This window comes from Triturus cristatus, chromosome 2_1 (genome assembly GCF_964204655.1).
Source record: "Triturus cristatus chromosome 2_1, aTriCri1.1, whole genome shotgun sequence".
NCBI classification, from domain to species: Eukaryota; Metazoa; Chordata; class Amphibia; order Caudata; family Salamandridae; genus Triturus; species Triturus cristatus.
The window spans coordinates 315,432,709-315,449,604 of NC_140581.1; the positions used below are offsets into that span (position 1 = coordinate 315,432,709).

Sequence of the window (16,896 nt, forward strand, 5' to 3'; positions counted from 1 at the left end):
GAACTGCCAAGCCATGCCTTCCCTGGACCAGAAACAAGCTTCCTAAGACCGGTTTCTGGCATTTCAGCCGTCTTCAGCCAGGCTTGCTTGAATCCAGTGGCAAAGTGAGCAAGGGACTCACGTCTGAGCATACCCTGCCAACTTATGGCGAACAAAGCGGTATAAAAGGGGGTGGTGATGGACGGAGCATCAGAACCAATCAAACACTCACACCCAGTCAACAGATCAGGGCTTGATCCATCACCGTTCTTTAGCCCACTCTGCCACCCCAGTTCAGACATGGCCATATGCAAATCAGTCTGACCCTGTGCCTCATGGGAACAGTCCAGCCCGAACTGCCAAGCCATGCCTTCCCTGGACCAGAAACAAGCTTCCTAAGACCGGTTTCTGGCATTTCAGCCGTCTTCAGCCAGGCTTGCTTGAATCCAGTGGCAAAGTGAGCAAGGGACTCACGTCTGAGCATACCCTGCCAACTTATGGCGAACAAAGCGGTATAAAAGGGGGTGGTGATGGACGGAGCATCAGAACCAATCAAACACTCACACCCAGTCAACAGATCAGGGCTTGATCCATCACCGTTCTTTAGCCCACTCTGCCACCCCAGTTCAGACATGGCCATATGCAAATCAGTCTGACCCTGTGCCTCATGGGAACAGTCCAGCCCGAACTGCCAAGCCATGCCTTCCCTGGACCAGAAACAAGCTTCCTAAGACCGGTTTCTGGCATTTCAGCCGTCTTCAGCCAGGCTTGCTTGAATCCAGTGGCAAAGTGAGCAAGGGACTCACGTCTGAGCATACCCTGCCAACTTATGGCGAACAAAGAGGTATAAAAGGGGGTGGTGATGGACGGAGCATCAGAACCAATCAAACACTCACACCCAGTCAACAGATCAGGGCTTGATCCATCACCGTTCTTTAGCCCACTCTGCCACCCCAGTTCAGACATGGCTTGGCAGTTCGGGCTGGACTGTTCCCATTAGGCACAGGGTCATACTGATTTGCATATGGCCATGTCTGAACTGGGGTGGCAAAGTGGGCTAAAGAACGGTGATGGCTAAAACCCAGATCTGTTGACTGGGTGTGAGTGTTTGATTGGTTCTGATGCTCCGTCCATCACCACCCCCTCTTGTACCGCTTTGTTCGCCATAAGTTGGCAGGGTATGCTCAGACGTGAGTCCCTTGCTCACTTTGCCACTGGATTCAAGCAAGCCTGGCTGAAGACGGCTGAAATGCCAGAAACCGGTCCTAGGAAGCTTGTTTCCGGTCCAGGGAAGGCATGGCTTGGCAGTTCGGGCTGGACTGTTCCCATTAGGCACAGGGTCATACTGATTTGCATATGGCCATGTCTGAACTGGGGTGGCAAAGTGGGCTAAAGAACGGTGATGGCTAAAACCCAGATCTGTTGACTGGGTGTGAGTGTTTGATTGGTTCTGATGCTCCGTCCATCACCACCCCCTCTTGTACCGCTTTGTTCGCCATAAGTTGGCAGGGTATGCTCAGACGTGAGTCCCTTGCTCACTTTGCCACTGGATTCAAGCAAGCCTGGCTGAAGACGGCTGAAATGCCAGAAACCGGTCCTAGGAAGCTTGTTTCCGGTCCAGGGAAGGCATGGCTTGGCAGTTCGGGCTGGACTGTTCCCATTAGGCACAGGGTCATACTGATTTGCATATGGCCATGTCTGAACTGGGGTGGCAAAGTGGGCTAAAGAACGGTGATGGCTAAAACCCAGATCTGTTGACTGGGTGTGAGTGTTTGATTGGTTCTGATGCTCCGTCCATCACCACCCCCTCTTGTACCGCTTTGTTCGCCATAAGTTGGCAGGGTATGCTCAGACGTGAGTCCCTTGCTCACTTTGCCACTGGATTCAAGCAAGCCTGGCTGAAGACGGCTGAAATGCCAGAAACCGGTCCTAGGAAGCTTGTTTCCGGTCCAGGGAAGGCATGGCTTGGCAGTTCGGGCTGGACTGTTCCCATTAGGCACAGGGTCATACTGATTTGCATATGGCCATGTCTGAACTGGGGTGGCAAAGTGGGCTAAAGAACGGTGATGGCTAAAACCCAGATCTGTTGACTGGGTGTGAGTGTTTGATTGGTTCTGATGCTCCGTCCATCACCACCCCCTCTTGTACCGCTTTGTTCGCCATAAGTTGGCAGGGTATGCTCAGACGTGAGTCCCTTGCTCACTTTGCCACTGGATTCAAGCAAGCCTGGCTGAAGACGGCTGAAATGCCAGAAACCGGTCCTAGGAAGCTTGTTTCCGGTCCAGGGAAGGCATGGCTTGGCAGTTCGGGCTGGACTGTTCCCATTAGGCACAGGGTCATACTGATTTGCATATGGCCATGTCTGAACTGGGGTGGCAAAGTGGGCTAAAGAACGGTGATGGCTAAAACCCAGATCTGTTGACTGGGTGTGAGTGTTTGATTGGTTCTGATGCTCCGTCCATCACCACCCCCTCTTGTACCGCTTTGTTCGCCATAAGTTGGCAGGGTATGCTCAGACGTGAGTCCCTTGCTCACTTTGCCACTGGATTCAAGCAAGCCTGGCTGAAGACGGCTGAAATGCCAGAAACCGGTCCTAGGAAGCTTGTTTCCGGTCCAGGGAAGGCATGGCTTGGCAGTTCGGGCTGGACTGTTCCCATTAGGCACAGGGTCATACTGATTTGCATATGGCCATGTCTGAACTGGGGTGGCAAAGTGGGCTAAAGAACGGTGATGGCTAAAACCCAGATCTGTTGACTGGGTGTGAGTGTTTGATTGGTTCTGATGCTCCGTCCATCACCACCCCCTCTTGTACCGCTTTGTTCGCCATAAGTTGGCAGGGTATGCTCAGACGTGAGTCCCTTGCTCACTTTGCCACTGGATTCAAGCAAGCCTGGCTGAAGACGGCTGAAATGCCAGAAACCGGTCCTAGGAAGCTTGTTTCCGGTCCAGGGAAGGCATGGCTTGGCAGTTCGGGCTGGACTGTTCCCATTAGGCACAGGGTCATACTGATTTGCATATGGCCATGTCTGAACTGGGGTGGCAAAGTGGGCTAAAGAACGGTGATGGCTAAAACCCAGATCTGTTGACTGGGTGTGAGTGTTTGATTGGTTCTGATGCTCCGTCCATCACCACCCCCTCTTGTACCGCTTTGTTCGCCATAAGTTGGCAGGGTATGCTCAGACGTGAGTCCCTTGCTCACTTTGCCACTGGATTCAAGCAAGCCTGGCTGAAGACGGCTGAAATGCCAGAAACCGGTCCTAGGAAGCTTGTTTCCGGTCCAGGGAAGGCATGGCTTGGCAGTTCGGGCTGGACTGTTCCCATTAGGCACAGGGTCATACTGATTTGCATATGGCCATGTCTGAACTGGGGTGGCAAAGTGGGCTAAAGAACGGTGATGGCTAAAACCCAGATCTGTTGACTGGGTGTGAGTGTTTGATTGGTTCTGATGCTCCGTCCATCACCACCCCCTCTTGTACCGCTTTGTTCGCCATAAGTTGGCAGGGTATGCTCAGACGTGAGTCCCTTGCTCACTTTGCCACTGGATTCAAGCAAGCCTGGCTGAAGACGGCTGAAATGCCAGAAACCGGTCCTAGGAAGCTTGTTTCCGGTCCAGGGAAGGCATGGCTTGGCAGTTCGGGCTGGACTGTTCCCATTAGGCACAGGGTCATACTGATTTGCATATGGCCATGTCTGAACTGGGGTGGCAAAGTGGGCTAAAGAACGGTGATGGCTAAAACCCAGATCTGTTGACTGGGTGTGAGTGTTTGATTGGTTCTGATGCTCCGTCCATCACCACCCCCTCTTGTACCGCTTTGTTCGCCATAAGTTGGCAGGGTATGCTCAGACGTGAGTCCCTTGCTCACTTTGCCACTGGATTCAAGCAAGCCTGGCTGAAGACGGCTGAAATGCCAGAAACCGGTCCTAGGAAGCTTGTTTCCGGTCCAGGGAAGGCATGGCTTGGCAGTTCGGGCTGGACTGTTCCCATTAGGCACAGGGTCATACTGATTTGCATATGGCCATGTCTGAACTGGGGTGGCAAAGTGGGCTAAAGAACGGTGATGGCTAAAACCCAGATCTGTTGACTGGGTGTGAGTGTTTGATTGGTTCTGATGCTCCGTCCATCACCACCCCCTCTTGTACCGCTTTGTTCGCCATAAGTTGGCAGGGTATGCTCAGACGTGAGTCCCTTGCTCACTTTGCCACTGGATTCAAGCAAGCCTGGCTGAAGACGGCTGAAATGCCAGAAACCGGTCCTAGGAAGCTTGTTTCCGGTCCAGGGAAGGCATGGCTTGGCAGTTCGGGCTGGACTGTTCCCATTAGGCACAGGGTCATACTGATTTGCATATGGCCATGTCTGAACTGGGGTGGCAAAGTGGGCTAAAGAACGGTGATGGCTAAAACCCAGATCTGTTGACTGGGTGTGAGTGTTTGATTGGTTCTGATGCTCCGTCCATCACCACCCCCTCTTGTACCGCTTTGTTCGCCATAAGTTGGCAGGGTATGCTCAGACGTGAGTCCCTTGCTCACTTTGCCACTGGATTCAAGCAAGCCTGGCTGAAGACGGCTGAAATGCCAGAAACCGGTCCTAGGAAGCTTGTTTCCGGTCCAGGGAAGGCATGGCTTGGCAGTTCGGGCTGGACTGTTCCCATTAGGCACAGGGTCATACTGATTTGCATATGGCCATGTCTGAACTGGGGTGGCAAAGTGGGCTAAAGAACGGTGATGGCTAAAACCCAGATCTGTTGACTGGGTGTGAGTGTTTGATTGGTTCTGATGCTCCGTCCATCACCACCCCCTCTTGTACCGCTTTGTTCGCCATAAGTTGGCAGGGTATGCTCAGACGTGAGTCCCTTGCTCACTTTGCCACTGGATTCAAGCAAGCCTGGCTGAAGACGGCTGAAATGCCAGAAACCGGTCCTAGGAAGCTTGTTTCCGGTCCAGGGAAGGCATGGCTTGGCAGTTCGGGCTGGACTGTTCCCATTAGGCACAGGGTCATACTGATTTGCATATGGCCATGTCTGAACTGGGGTGGCAAAGTGGGCTAAAGAACGGTGATGGCTAAAACCCAGATCTGTTGACTGGGTGTGAGTGTTTGATTGGTTCTGATGCTCCGTCCATCACCACCCCCTCTTGTACCGCTTTGTTCGCCATAAGTTGGCAGGGTATGCTCAGACGTGAGTCCCTTGCTCACTTTGCCACTGGATTCAAGCAAGCCTGGCTGAAGACGGCTGAAATGCCAGAAACCGGTCCTAGGAAGCTTGTTTCCGGTCCAGGGAAGGCATGGCTTGGCAGTTCGGGCTGGACTGTTCCCATTAGGCACAGGGTCATACTGATTTGCATATGGCCATGTCTGAACTGGGGTGGCAAAGTGGGCTAAAGAACGGTGATGGCTAAAACCCAGATCTGTTGACTGGGTGTGAGTGTTTGATTGGTTCTGATGCTCCGTCCATCACCACCCCCTCTTGTACCGCTTTGTTCGCCATAAGTTGGCAGGGTATGCTCAGACGTGAGTCCCTTGCTCACTTTGCCACTGGATTCAAGCAAGCCTGGCTGAAGACGGCTGAAATGCCAGAAACCGGTCCTAGGAAGCTTGTTTCCGGTCCAGGGAAGGCATGGCTTGGCAGTTCGGGCTGGACTGTTCCCATTAGGCACAGGGTCATACTGATTTGCATATGGCCATGTCTGAACTGGGGTGGCAAAGTGGGCTAAAGAACGGTGATGGCTAAAACCCAGATCTGTTGACTGGGTGTGAGTGTTTGATTGGTTCTGATGCTCCGTCCATCACCACCCCCTCTTGTACCGCTTTCTCCGAGGCGAAGCAGAAATGCCTCGGAGAAAGGCAGGGGCATTTTCGGATTGGGGGGGCGTGTTTGTCTTTTCTCTCCTCCAGCCATTGGCTGGAGGAGAGAATGAGACTTCTTGAAAAAAACACGTCCCCCGATCCGAAAGACGGGGCCTAATCGGAATGACTGACCTCTTCTCCAATGGCTGGCCAGCATTCAAGAGGCCAGCCAATGGAGAACAGGGGAGAAGAGGGGCGGGTTCAAGCCCCTCTTCTCCAAGTCATTAAATCTCGGAGCTAGACTGCGCAAGCGCAGCCGAGACCTAAAAAGCCGTGACCGACTCTGGTGAACTGAACTACTACCGACCAATCACAAACATACCCCCCCTGGCAAAACTCCTGGAGAAATGTGTTCATGAACAACCACGCAAACACATTGAGCAATTCCAGCTTCTCGACCTTTTCCAATCGGGCATCCGCACTGGCCACAGCACCGAAACCGCCATCACTCACATAGTGGACGACACTCTCACTTTACTTGACCAAAATGAAGACTGCCTTTTAATTCTTCTCTCATCTGCATTCAACACTGTCAAACATGACAATCTACTCTACCTCTTGGAACACAGGATGGGGCTCTCAGGCACAGTCCTTAAATGGTTTTCCTCTTTCCTCAACAAAAGAACACAAAGAGTCAAATCCAACCAGACTCTATCCAACCGTAGTCCCAACACACTGGGTGTCCCCCAAGGATCCACACTCTCCCCCACACTCTTTAACCTTTTCATGGAACCATTGACTAATTCTTAAAGCCTCCAACATCCAATATCACATGTAAGCAGATGACACCCAACTTTACATGAAAATGTCCTCCCCCGAAGACATCATATCTCTCAATGGAACCCTTTGCAAAACTCTAAACTTGCTAACCTTCAACCACCTCAAATTAAACGCCCTCAAGACGGAATTCCTCCTCATTGCACCCGCTAGGACAACACCCACTGTTGAGAAATAGATCTGTAACTTCCCCACTCTCATCTGCACACCACACAACATTGACTCCACTAAATCACTGGGAGTTGTGCTAGACAAAAACCTAAACATGCAAGACCACATCAGATCATCGACCAAAGGAGCGAACTTCAAACTTTGCATCCTAAGAAAACTCAAAAGCTTCCTTCCCCAAGAAGACTTAAAATCGGCGGCGCAAGCACTTATCTCTAGACTAGAATATGACGGACTGTCGAAACTCAGTTTAGCCCCCATCAGAGCATCTCTAAATGCTGCTACTAGACTCATCACGGGTTCTAAGAAGTCCAACCACATTTCACCGGACCTGAAATCGCACAACTGGCTTTCTTTTGAGGCAAGGATCCAACTAAAGATCGCTTGTATGTCCCATAGAGCACCACACTTCAACACCCCACTCTACCTGACAAACAAGCTTGAACTATCTGGTGGCTCCAGGTCCACAAGGAGCACCGGCACACTGCTGCTCAAGCCAAAGAAATTTAATAAGCTTAAAACCTACAATCGTTCATTCTCAGTCATCGCCCCGAGAATATGGAACTCCCTTCCAGCGGAAACAAGACTGATTCCCTCTACACTTGCCTTCAAAAGAGAAGTTAAAGCTCTACTAATGAACAATGTGCTGAACCGGATGCTTTTCTCCTCTTGCCTCTAGCTTACTGAATACATATCACTTTGTGCGACTCATTGTCACCTACCTATGTCCACCATAATGTCCTCTTGCTCCTGTTGTATATTGTACCACGATTACCTTGATTTTTCTCCCCTAGCAGTTTTCCTACGCCTTCCTCAACCGTATGTAAAGCGCTCGGATACCCACTTGGGTCATGTTCGCGCTATACAAAACTTTAAATAAATAAAATCGTCCAAGGGATTAAGATCGTCAAACATGAATGCTCAATCAGGGAGAGCCAAGATATGCTGAGGGAGATCATGGAGATCAGAAGGGCAAGGCATTTCTTGGGTGGGTGGTTAATAACGGATCAGCAATAACAAAGTGATTGAATTAATCTCAGCCACTGGCAAACACTTGGGTTCGCATCCCAATCCATCATTTTTCACCCACCAAGCCACCTCAGTTTGGACCCAGCAATATGCAAATCAGTCTTGACCCTGCTCCAATGGGAACAGTCTAGCTCAAACTGCCAAGCCAGGTCCTCCCTGACCCCAGACACATGCAACCCAGGACCATTTTCACCCTTATAAGGGCTCATCCGCCAGGCACATCCTGGTTCCAGTGGCAGAGTGAGCACGGGACCCAAATCAAAAACAAAATGATGGATGAATAAATCTCAGCCTCTCGCAATCACTAAGGCCACACTCTTATAAGGACGAGAAGGCGGTGTAGAAGTTCAGATTGATCAATGATGCCAGCGACTCTGTGTGGTTTCTGTGCCCCATGGGGGTCTCAAGCCACGCTATTAGTCAGGGAGAAGACGTAGCATTTCACATATTCCTATAGTTGTTCAATGACGTTGCTACCAAGAACGGTGCTGCTGTATGGTAGGTTAGCTCTGAGATAGGATTTAGTAGTTTCCTTGGATTTCTCTATGAGGGGTGATTTTATATGGTTGATCATATAGGGACTGTACTATTCTGTAAATTGTGCTCAGCTGATTAGTCATATCCGTGGCAAATGTAAATAAAAATGGTTTTCAGGGAAGATGGAAATCTATCCCCAACATGTAGGTTGGACACTTTCATCTTTGATCCCTCTTGGATTTTGGCCAGGATATATGTTGGAGCAGAGAGGAAAACTGCATATTTGGGGATGAATGTAAAGATACTGGGATGGTTAAAAAGATGTTGAACAAGGCAACCAATTTCCAATCTTTTCTGCATTGAGAAGAGTGAGAGGTGTCTGCTGAGGCACTGCAAAGAACAAATTCATTTTTTACAACATCGGGTTTGTTGTTTTTGAGGTAAATTTGGAGTAACTGGATTGGTTTCATGTCAGTCTGAAACAGTTTGCCCTTCTCACTGCTCTCTAGTATCTTACCTGGAGAACGCCACACAGTAAGAACTGTAATCCTTCAAGGTGATTTTGCATCTTAGATTTCTATCTTGCAATCATCTTTACTTAAGATGTGCAGCTCCAGAGTGCTGGGTACTTTACAATCCAATTAGTGTAATTTGTTGGAGACTTTAAAATGGTGTTTATACACTTTATCCTTCGGCACTTCCAATACATCTGAATGTATAGGTTGATGCAACAGTGAAGCTACAAAAATGTCATAATTATGTACATTATACATGGAAGTGTGCAGACTGTAATACGCTATTTATTACCATTGTTGAGTGTGGTGAGCAGCCATGAAGACCCTTCCCTTCTTCAACAATGTTAATAGTTTGTTATACTCTGCTCCTTTACATATGAGGTTTACGCCAAGGCATTTTTTACCATGTGTAGAAAAACCGAATACATGGGGGAAAACTTGTGCAGTAAGGTAAAACTACATTGAAGAGACCTCAAGACTAGAAGGATAGTTGTTTCAAAGAGGAATTGCAATATGTAGTCTGTTTGGCAGCAAACAATGGTTTTCTCATGCACATTTCACACTACTGTGAAATAAATATATACGTGTCTCTGTGCGGCATGGCAATGAAAATAAACGTAGCCCAATAACTCATGTTATTTAGAGCACCTGCACTAAGAAATGCACATTCACATATTTATTACTATAGCGCTACGATCAAAGTCCAGTTTATTACAACAGTAGTATGAAATTTACATGAGAAAATTGACAGATCATAACTTCATAGTGCTTACCACTCTATACCAAAGTCAAAAATGAAGTGGGTATGGTTTTAACTGAGTTAAGATATCCAGTGCAAATGAGAAATTATGTGAAAATTAGACAGTTACGCAGTTAGAAAACACATGACCGGTCAACTTCAGCATATATATCTGGCTGCTCAGATGGTCAAAAAAACCTATCCGGGAAAATAGCATGACAAGAGGACTATAACAAACCAAAGCCAAATGGATTGTAAAGATACAATACGTAGATACCGATAAACAATGAGCAAGGTCCCAGAAGCTACTTATATAATTTAATTTAGAAAAAATTGCACTACGGGATACGAACAGATGTATTAGAACCAGGTAAACTGACAAATCTATCCAAATAAATATGTAAGCACAAAGAAGACCTGGATGGTTGAAGGAGCAGCACAATTACTTTTCTAGAGAATATCTTTGCAGGTAGCATTTCCAAAGATGTTAATTACTCCTAGTAATTAGTAATTAGTCCTACTAGGATTAGGAGCTCCATTAATTTTGCATACTCCTGTATTTCTTGTGCCATGCAGTGGGCATTTTAGAAACATTTGACATCAGAATTAGTGAAAGACGATCGGGGTCTTACACAGATATACTTGAAAGGGGTCTGTGGAGCTGGACTCCTTCTGCCAGCCTATAGAACACAGGGTTCTATTGACAGCGCCACAAATCGGAGAGCAATGGCTAAAGATGGTGGACCCGTTGCTTCTGTGTACAGTATGAAGACGGCATTAACTCTGGCAAACTAGCCAGACCTTAAAGTCTGTTTTAGAAGTATAGTATACTGAGAAAAATAACATTCGAGTTAAGAGTAATTAAACACAAATTATGAGACGAGGGTGACCCTTAGAGACGGATCCAATCACATTGTTGCTCACAGAAATGAGCATATTGTTATCTCGCAGTGGAGCTCTCTGTTTACTGAACAATGACGAGAACAAGGAGCCACTACGTAATCACTGTCCTACTGATGTATGTTTTATGATGTACACAGTGACACCATAGAATAGGCTCCTTACAGCTGCTATATATTGTTATAACCTTTGTGGACAAGCACATAAGGCTGGTCGGTAGTACATGTATGTTAACGATCGAGGGATGGGTTCCCATTTGAGATCAGGAAGGAATGATATTCATATTCTTCTTTGGAACAAACATGGCTAAGCTTCCACATAGGATTTTGCATCTGAATTCCTCTGAATCACTTGCACACATCAGCACATTTAGAAGACAGTTGAACTTAGACTGGGCGTCCTAAAACGTTTGCCAGAATATCTAACTCACTAGACCAGGAAGCCAAATGCACACCAATCTTGCTTTCATAGCCAACGATCCCTGCAAGCACCACTGCAAACTGCGTTACATTCCAGAAGAACAGTCAGCAGTTTAATAGAAATGCCATTCTTTTCTAGAAGAGGCCATATTGATCTACTACAGAATGTAGTACGAAGGCCACCAAAATAAAATGGCACATACAATGTGAACTGTTGCCACAATCTCTGGGCATCATCTAGACTCAACAATGCATAATGCATAAACCAGAGAAAGCAATTCTGTGGGTTATTTCAGCACAATACAACTTCAAATATGTATAAGCATTCGGTGCAAAGTAATCTTTGTGAACATATAGGCATCTGTTAGAACACAGTAGTTTTATGAATTGTTTGTCACAGGTAACAAACGCATTCTGGAATTAGATTGTCAATAGAGCACAACATTTAAAGAATTGGACCTAGGCAAAAACAGAGCAAACTAACTTGTATTTTACATTTACTGGTTACGTAACGAGGAGCAGATAAAATTGATTTTTCCCAGGATGCAGTCATATTTTTAATTTGGGGCAAATAAATGGATCTGCTCCGACAGCAGCAAATGCAGACTAAATCAATTTGTTCTACCGTTTTCCACCACAAAAAACTTGTAAAATGGCACTATTTTAGACTTATTCGATCTGATTCACACATTCAGGTTGGGAAAGTCAGAAATATACACCTTCGGGAAAAAGCTTACATTTGTAGTACATTTCTGCCTATGGGATGCTGTTAACAATCAACTTGTCCTGGAAATCTGTGACAGACATGGATTTTTCGAAGATTACTAAAATTACCAAGAATTTTGGCCTCCGGAAATTCTTGAATAAACAAGCATGCATTTGCTTCAGTATTTTTCACCCATTTACATTCCCTTCCATGTCAGGCACTTGAAAGTAGTTCTGCATCCATTTGTGTTTAGAGTGGGAAAATTCCTGCAAAATGCAAGGACCCACAAATATATGAGTTTGTGGGTGTTCATTGATTATATTTTGAAAACTCAAATTCCCATCCCTAACCATACAAATGTGGCAAAGAACAAGTTACTTACTTTCGGCAATGCTTTTTCTGATAAAGACATTATCTGCCTGTGGATTCCTCACCTTTTGAATTACCCCAATGCGCAGCATCCCACGGAAACTTCTCAGCTATCCCACGTCGTCGAAGACGTCACAATGGAACGGCTCCGCACGCGACTCCGCGTAACGTCATCAGAGCCATAAGAAGACCTAGTCAGCGTGCTGACGTCAGTTCCACCCATTTATTCCATGCCTTTGAGGAGAAACGGTGAACCAACAACCTTCTTACAAGTATACATAGTATACAAAACACAACCAAAAATGGAAATTCTACATCATAGATATTTCCCAATTCCAATTAAACTCATGATTCAAGCAATAAATCACATAAAATACAAATTGATTAATTTTCGGTATAAGCAGACAGGCAACGGGGAGGCGGTGGGTTAGTGAGTAATCCACAGGCAGATACTGTATCCACCAGAAAAAGCGTTACTGTAGGTAAGTAACTTATTCTTCCGATGGATACATCTGCCTGTGGATTCCTCACTGTTTGAAGTAAATTCCCAAGCAGTACGGCTCTCGAAGGAGGGTGCCTGCATGCCTATATCAAAAAATCCTGCACACAAAACAAGCAAAATGGCTGTCCCTCCTCACTTTTGAATCCAAGCAAAAGTACTCCGCAAAAGTGTGGAGGGAGGCCCAAGTTGCAGCTTTGCAGACGTCTATCACAGGGACACCTCTAGCCAAAGCTGAAGACAACAATTTAGCTCTGGTAGAATGAGCACGAACACCTTCAGGAGGCTCCTTCTTGGCCAAGGCATAGCAGATCTTGATGCACAGGATTATCAACCTGGACAGCATTCTTTTGTGGACAGCTTTGCCCTTCATCTTGCCCGCATATCCTATTAAGAGTTGATCATCCAGCCTGAAGTCCTTGGTTCTGTCCAAGTAGAAGCTAACTGCCCCCTTGGGGTCCAGGCGATGAAGTCTCTCCTCCTCCTCCTTAGAAGGGTGAGGGTAGAAAGTGGGTAAGGTGATGGATTGTCCCAAATGGAATGGGGTGACCACCTTAGGCAGGAAAGCAGCTCTGGTCCTAAGAACCTTCTTATCTGCATGGAAAGTTGTGAAACAGGCTTGGAACTAAGAGCCTGCAATTCACTCACCCTCATACCTGATGTGATTGCCACCAAAAATATAGTTTTAAATGAGAGAAACCTTAAAGGACAATTATGTAAAGGTTCAAAAGGCGAACCCATCAAAAACATAAGAACCAGATTCAAATCCCCCTGAAACAAGATAAAGGGAGCAGGAGGAAACCTATTAGTGAGATCCTTAATGAATCGAACAACTATGGGGGATTTAAACAATGAGGGTTGATCTGGCAAACAAAGAAAAGCCGACAAGGCAAATAAATAAACTTTAACAGTTGCTACACTGTTGCTCCAGGAAAGGAGAAAAACTCAGTACATCAAATAAATTGGCGTTTAGGGGATCAATTGACTTCTCTCCACACTATTTCCCAAATTGAGCACACTCAAATTGAAGACACTCAACCAAATCTGTCTATTCTGGTGAATAGACAGATTTGGTTGAGTGTCTTCTGGGCGATAAAATAACGTCCACCACATCCGGCAGGAGAGAGAAAGAACCCAAGTTGGCCCATTCAATATCCAGGCATGAAGGTGCAGAGTTTGGAGGTGGGGGTGTAGAACCTGCCCCTTTGATTGCGAGAGGAGGTCTGCCCTGAGAGGGAGACGCAGCGGAGGGTGCAATTAAAGGTATAGGAGGCCTTCGCAGCCAATCCGGGGCGATCACTAAGACTTGGGCCCAGTCTTGGCCTCCTGCTCCTTCAGGGCCTTCGGATTCATCTGCTTACACGTAGTGCATGTCCCGATGTCGTGATCTAAAGACAAATACCACAAACAATCTTAGTGAGGGTCAGTGTTGGACATCTGGCCCCCGCATTCTCTACACAGCTTGAATCCCAACTTTCTAGGAGTAGTCATCTTGAAAGACTACAAAGTCATAGCAACAGTATGAAAGGAAACTCCCAGAATGGAGAGCCTGGGAACAAACAGTTACATGTTGACGGTGCGGAAAAAAGGGAACAGAGTCAGTACACCAACGAGGTCTTCTTATGGCTCCGAGGATGTCACATGGAGTCGTGTGCAGAGCTGTTCCATTGTGACGACCATGTCAATGTGAGAAAGCTGAGTAAAAACGTTTGTGTAATTCTGTGCATTGGGGTAATTCAAAAGGTGAGGAATCCACAGGCATATCCATCAGAAGCACCCATTACTTGTAGACTCACAGACTATTAAATGCAAAATTAGGAACGTACAATTTAAAAAATCCTGATTATATGAATAGCAAATGACTTTTTGTGCACACCTAAAGTTCTACATGGATACTCAAAATGTTAGTGGATCGGGCCCATAGTTTGAGATAGCATATGTATATAGGAAAAACCAATCTATTCTGAAGGATGTGACTTCATAAACAGAGGAGAACACAAGAGTATATCTTCTGCTTGTGCTCTTGCACAGGAAGACACTCAGTTTTGTTAGCAGCACATAAGCATGTAGAAGAATAATTGCAGTTCAAGAGGTCAGAAAATAAATTCATGTCTCACTAAAAGATAAAGAGATGGCAACAAGATTCCAATTCCTGAATACAGGGCTCTGTCAGGATCATAATATTTAACACTTTGAAAGAGTGACAGTCTATAAGTTTCATTCCTGGTCCAAATCCAATACTCTGGTGCACACTAGACAATATACTGCAGCCTTACACATCTATGCGTATACCATGTTTAACAGACAAGATCTCCCTTGTTCCTGTCAAGTACATAATTAAGGAGCAAACATGGGGTAAAGTTGCTGTGATGGCCACATAGAGCCAGTATGGCAATGGTGCAGTTTTTCCAAATGGACAGATCCAGAGACCATGTCGAATTCCATCTCGGACGTGATGTGAAGTCCAAGAGATGAATAGCATCCAAGGAAGGAAGCACCAGGAGTCCTTCAGCCTGAAAATGTGCATGATGAACTTCAGTGCCAGCGCCACAGCTGGGATCAGAGTAGAGCAATGTAAAGGTGGGCGTCGAGGAAGATTCAAAGCTGCCTTGAGAAAAACAAAAAAAAGAATCATTAATAAATGAATGTTCAGAATGTTTTCCACTTGTTTTGCTAATGCTTTTTGTTAGCAATGTATATAAACTTTAAATCCAGGCTCTGTTTATATAACAGAAGGATTATATCAAATAAATCCAAAATGCCATCTAGTACTCCCCAGCTTCGCAGATATCTAGTATTCGTGTTGTGCCCCCGACTTGTGAATATACGTTTGCGGAGGATGATGAGGTTTTTCGGGTCTTTTTGTCAATGGGATATTCTTTACCCTTGGATAATTACACTTGCGTACATCTGTCTCTCCACTGACCCTGCTTACTAATATTGCCTCCATAACTGGATTCACAAACGCCTTAAGTCAACCCAGGAAGGTTCTGTTTATCTTGAATACAGAGCACATAAAATATATGGTATTGAATATGTATTCTATTCTGAAGGCTGATAGACCTCATATGGTGATAGGCTCTCATAATACATGGTATGTTGAGTTGGATCATCTATCGACCCAGCACCAGAATACCAATGTGGGTGATTGTGCGCTTTATAAATATACTTAACATAACATTACTGATGTCTAAAGCAAGCTTATAAACCAATGGTCCATGGCTTGCACTCAAACCAAAAAGGTGACCTTGAAAAAACAAAGTAATTCATCTAAATTTCTTCATCTAGCTTACTCTAGAAAAACTCGAATCAATGAGTACAGCTATTTCGGACACTTGGACTAGTATAGATAATTTACCAAAAAAGGCAAGTTTTTTCTATTTGGCCCGAGAATGTCCCCTACCACCCCAAACCCCACCCTGAACATAACTTTCAGGAGGTGATATGTCATGGACGTTTTGAAATAATTTCTTAGACTACACAGATACTACAGCATGAGGTAAAGTTTATAGAGTTGTGTAAGGTACAACCTGATATATCAACAAAAGAAGAAGAATCTCAAGTGGGGTAAGGGGGCCCACCATTGCTGTATAGGGACAACTTGGAGGTTATGGTCTATTCAAATCATATCATGTGGGTACAGGAATGCCGGATCCGTGTCAGATAAAATGTGTTCACATACATTTAATTAAATGCAAATAATTGACATAGTTATCTGTGAAATCTGGCATTGTGCCGGTGGCAAAAAATTAATTTCTCTTATCCAAAACCTTGTCAGACAATTTCTTTGTGGAATCTTTACACATATAATACTAACTCGTTGTTTAAAATTTCATGATGGATAAGTAACACAACAGCAAAAAAAGTATATTAATTACAAAACAATATTCATTAAAATCTATTTCAAAATGCTCATTACTTTCTTAGTACAATGTTTGCTAAGGATTTGATTTATTGAGACTCAGGATTACTTATCTTTCTTTTGTATTACTATTGCCATATTTTCATAGTTATGGCTCTTTTTGCTGAAAGAATTTCTACAATTAAGCTATTATAAAAAATAGATAACCTTCAGACATGTTTAGAGCAACAGGTAAGTAAGTTCAGATAACTACCCTGATTTTATGGACACAATTATGCCATTTTCTGATGTGCACTGATGAATAAATGTTGTCTGATAGCGTAACAGTTTTAGGTCACAACACGCTAGAGCAGCGGTCTTCAAACTGTTTAATGCTGCACCCACCAGTATAAAAAATAATCAATAGGGCCCCTCCCCCCATAATTTTTCACACTTAGTCTAAAATCTGCAATGTTTAAATATGTCTAGACTTATTTAAACATTTCAGTTATGTTAAACCTTTTAAATATGCAATCAAATATATGATTGCCAAACATACTACCATATATTTATCTAGGCCTCACTAATGGGTAAAATTATCCACAGTGTGGTTATCCAAAAAGGGGGTGGGGAGGT

At 45.2% G+C, this 16,896-nt stretch overlaps 1 protein-coding gene across 3 annotated transcripts in view; it reads right to left on the reverse strand.

The window, feature by feature from the left end:
• Positions 1 to 9,468: 9,468 nt before the first annotated feature.
• Positions 9,469 to 16,896, reverse strand: part of TMEM267 (transmembrane protein 267) — a 34,137-nt gene continuing 26,709 nt past the window's right edge. For all 3 annotated transcript variants that reach the window (XM_085631211.1, XM_085631210.1, XM_085631213.1), the window contains one exon: positions 9,469 to 15,027. In XM_085631211.1, the coding sequence (XP_085487337.1) occupies positions 14,692 to 15,027 (336 nt within the window). In that variant the 3' untranslated portion in view covers positions 9,469 to 14,691. The remainder of the gene's footprint in view (positions 15,028 to 16,896) is intronic.